The sequence below is a fragment of the Oryzias melastigma genome, linkage group LG21 (genome assembly GCF_002922805.2).
Source record: "Oryzias melastigma strain HK-1 linkage group LG21, ASM292280v2, whole genome shotgun sequence".
Classification (NCBI taxonomy): domain Eukaryota; kingdom Metazoa; phylum Chordata; class Actinopteri; order Beloniformes; family Adrianichthyidae; genus Oryzias; species Oryzias melastigma.
Window position 1 is genome coordinate 2,657,151 of NC_050532.1, and position 3,499 is coordinate 2,660,649.

At 39.5% G+C, this 3,499-nt stretch overlaps 1 protein-coding gene across 4 annotated transcripts in view; it reads left to right on the forward strand.

The window, feature by feature from the left end:
- Nucleotides 1-211: 211 nt before the first annotated feature.
- tfdp1a (transcription factor Dp-1, a) overlaps nucleotides 212-3,499 on the forward strand; it is a 17,099-nt gene continuing 13,811 nt past the window's right edge. The window contains exons 1-3 of one of the 4 annotated variants that reach the window (XM_024286241.2): nucleotides 212-361; nucleotides 2,220-2,303; nucleotides 2,451-2,517. In XM_024286241.2, the coding sequence (XP_024142009.1) occupies nucleotides 2,292-2,303; nucleotides 2,451-2,517 (79 nt within the window). In that variant the 5' untranslated portion in view covers nucleotides 212-361; nucleotides 2,220-2,291. Of the gene's footprint in view, nucleotides 392-1,378; nucleotides 1,768-2,219; nucleotides 2,304-2,450; nucleotides 2,518-3,499 lie in introns of those variants that run through there. The other 3 variants (XM_024286240.2, XM_024286242.2, XM_024286243.1) reach the window with 3 other exon arrangements.

Sequence of the window (3,499 nt, forward strand, 5' to 3'; positions counted from 1 at the left end):
CTTGGAATTTGTACATGAGAAAAATACATGTTCTAAAGTTTTATCAATATGTCATTTGATTCAAATGACAAAAATTGTACGGTTGAGGAGCCATAAATTAACCCTTTTTTGTTGAAAATTTAGTCATGTTTGTCGTTTCTTGATACTCCAGTCCAGTAGGTGGCGCTACCTGTTTTATGACGCTGTGCGGTGCTCACCAACCCCAAGAGATTTAGCTGGTGGGCATGAACCACTTCTTCACTTGGTTTCGTCCCGTTCCTGCTGTCCAATCAGACGCCGCCAAAGCGAGACACCGCCAAGATCAGATTGTTAGAGGCGCTGCTCCACTGAACGGCTAGCAGAAAGGGAGTGAAAAGGCCAGGTAACGAACTGCTAACTTGAAGGTGCACCGGTAAGCTGCCTTTACTGACTTGTGGCGCGGCGCCTCAAATAAAAACTCTCCGTTTTGTGCACATGTTTTGAAAAAAGTTTAACGTAATAAACGACACGAAAACACACAGCTAAGTATGAGCTAACCACGACGACCGTGCAGCTCATACTGAAAGTGTAGATGACAGCTGGGGGTTAGCACGTCCGCTAGCCTTCTAGCTAACAAAAGCGTCGGAAATCACCATTTATCAATAGTAGCCGCAAAATGAACAAAACGGCCAGCTAATAATTATCAAAATACTGAGTGAAAAACACACTTAAGATGTTTCATTGATGTTTAGGATACTTTTGTCGTTTGTATCAAACAGGTCAGTTCATTTCTGTGCATTGACTTTCTCATTGTAGTCCTTGCGGTTCATTTTGGTGCGTTTAATCTTCGTATAAAATAAATTAAATCACCCAAATATTAAATTTGCCTCAATTTAAAACATGAATCACAATGCAACATTTTGTTTTTATTCTTTACTCACTTCCGGACGATAAAGCTCCTTGTTATCGATTAGTTAGGATTGTTTGTATCCGCTTAAGAAGTTTCACCAAAAAAAAAAAAGTTTTTACTAATAATTTCAAACGACTTTTGTATCAACACGGTTTACATATTGGATATTACACGCCACCACACAAACATATCTTATAAGCTTTAGAGTGCATTCATAACTTAAACCTCTATTATTTATATGGTGTTGTGACTCATTCTTATGAGGCATTTTCCGTCTGTTTCAATAGTTTTAAATCTACGTTGAATGAATGATCGTCTGATAAAAGCGTACAGCTGCTACAGTCAAACAACTGACAAACCTCATAAATCACATTGCGCCAAAAAAACGAGGAAATTAATTCAAAGACGACTTAAGATATGTAAACTCGCATTAAAAATCACATTTATAACGTAAAATAAAGTCAAATATAATTAAAAAGTAACTCGACATGGCTTATTTTGTTTCCTGTTTAATGGGGATTTAGACCTCCTCTTCCTCCATTCTCAAATGCCAACAACAACAATCCTCGAAGAGAAAAGAGAGTGCTCGTAAGTGCACACATCTGCTATTTTCACGAACCCACCGTGTGAAACGCGCATTCAGTTTATCTGGGTTCAATCCTTCCTGGGTGTTGAAATAATTTGCACCACGGGGGTATTAATCCGTGAATTAAACGTGAATCGTGTAGAAACGTGCAGGGGCTAACTAGCAGGCTAGCTGGACCCTTCGCTAGCTGTTAGCACTGGTGCGCTAGCTGCAGTCAGCAAGAGTTAATTGCTGGCCTCATTAGTCGCGAGGCTGGCGGTTTCCCCGCTCAGTTGTCTCCTCTGAATTCACGTCGTGGTGCTAGTGAAGCCCGGTGAGTAGTTCCGGTCCGGTTGGGGGAAAGTTCGGGTGTTTGCGTGACCTGTAGCAGAAGTTGGACGATGCCTCTCCTCCGGACGTGCTTGGTACCTGAAGTAGGCCTCGGGCACACTTCGCGTTGTAAAAGTTGGGAGCATCCAGTGATGACTTTATACGGTTTTCTGCGCGCACTGCCCCGAACCCAAACGAGCTTGAAAGTTTCTCAAAGTTTCCATTCGTACCAAGTGCTTCACGTTTCTTTTAGCTTTGTTGCAGTGGAGGAGAAGAGTAGCTAACATTAGTGATGTGGTTAGCTTTCCACACAGTGTGCTCTGATGTAGCAACTCAAATGGGCCCTGTTTAATACTTTAAATATTGTTAATTATAACCGAACTAAATGGGCTCAAATATTTACTTTATTAAATCAAAATTATGTTTGACTTAATTTTGTTCTGGTTTTGTCTACAGGAGTTTAAATAGTGCCTGGCAGAGGAAGGTCTTCTCAACTTGAAACAATACCTGTACCGGTCCTTTTGGATCATGGCTAAAGATGTGAGTTCCTAAAAGCGTGAATGGACATGACTGCAGTTTAAATGACATTTAGTTGCTGTTTGCAGAAAAATAGCAACTATTTCCTAAAATTTGTTGAAGTCAATGTAAAGTTCTTGGATGTTTTTAACCTTGATTTGTTCTTTTCAGGCTGGTCTGATTGAAACGAATGGAGAGTTGAAGGTTTTCATTGATCAGAATTTGAGCCCCAGCAAAGGTTTGCTTTAATATTAGTTATATGTATAAGCGTGTTAATGTGTAGTTAAATTCCCACTCCGATTCATAGCATTTTCAAAAGAATCCAATCATCTTTTGATCTATTTTAATTTTTTAAATTAGCATTGAGCTGTTTTTTTTTTTGCTAAAATCAAACACTGGTGTCATTTTCTAGGACATAGTTTATGCAGAGCGGCAGTAGTTTATGACAGTCACCTCTGCATTGTGGTTGGTGTGAAGTAAGCCTGCCCCCACTTCCCATTACCCATCTGTTTACATGTGCTTCCACTAGCTTACAGCCCCTCACAACCCCAGCCTAACATTACCAGTGCAACGAGCAATATTGTAGCTATCCAGCTGTATAGTTTTGAGCCTTGTGCCATCTCAGACGAGGAAAACTCTAAGGTTATGTTTGTTGAAGATTTATTATTCAGGTCAGCTGCATGGAAAAGATTGATTGACAAGATCAACAGCCAATCAGTGGACTAATAAAAAAAAAAAAAAAAATCATGCAGAGTTGCAGTGGTTAAAAAAAAGCACACAAAACAGTGAAAGTACATACACACTGGTCACGTCAACTCGAGTACAAGTGGCGACTTTCAATATAAAGTCTATGTAAATGCACGTCAACCTGAATTTGGGGCTTCTACTTTCAGACCCCTTATGTTCATGTGTCGCTATGCTAAACGGGCGTTCACTGATTTCATGCTGGAAGTTCAACCAGTTGAAGTCCAGAGTCTTGTGTTTCTACATAAACATTTTATTGGGCCCCCCAAACAACATTTTCAAGTAAGGATGTAACAATGCTTTGTGAATCAGTAAAAAAAAACAATTCAAACTCGTCAACATATTAATTGGTGCAGAAAATTAAAAAATTGTTTTGTCTGTGTCTAAATGAACAAATACAGAGCAGATCACGTTTCTTAAAGGGTTAGTAATGGGGTTGTTGGTCATTTTCGGTGTTAACTGTATTTCGCCTTATA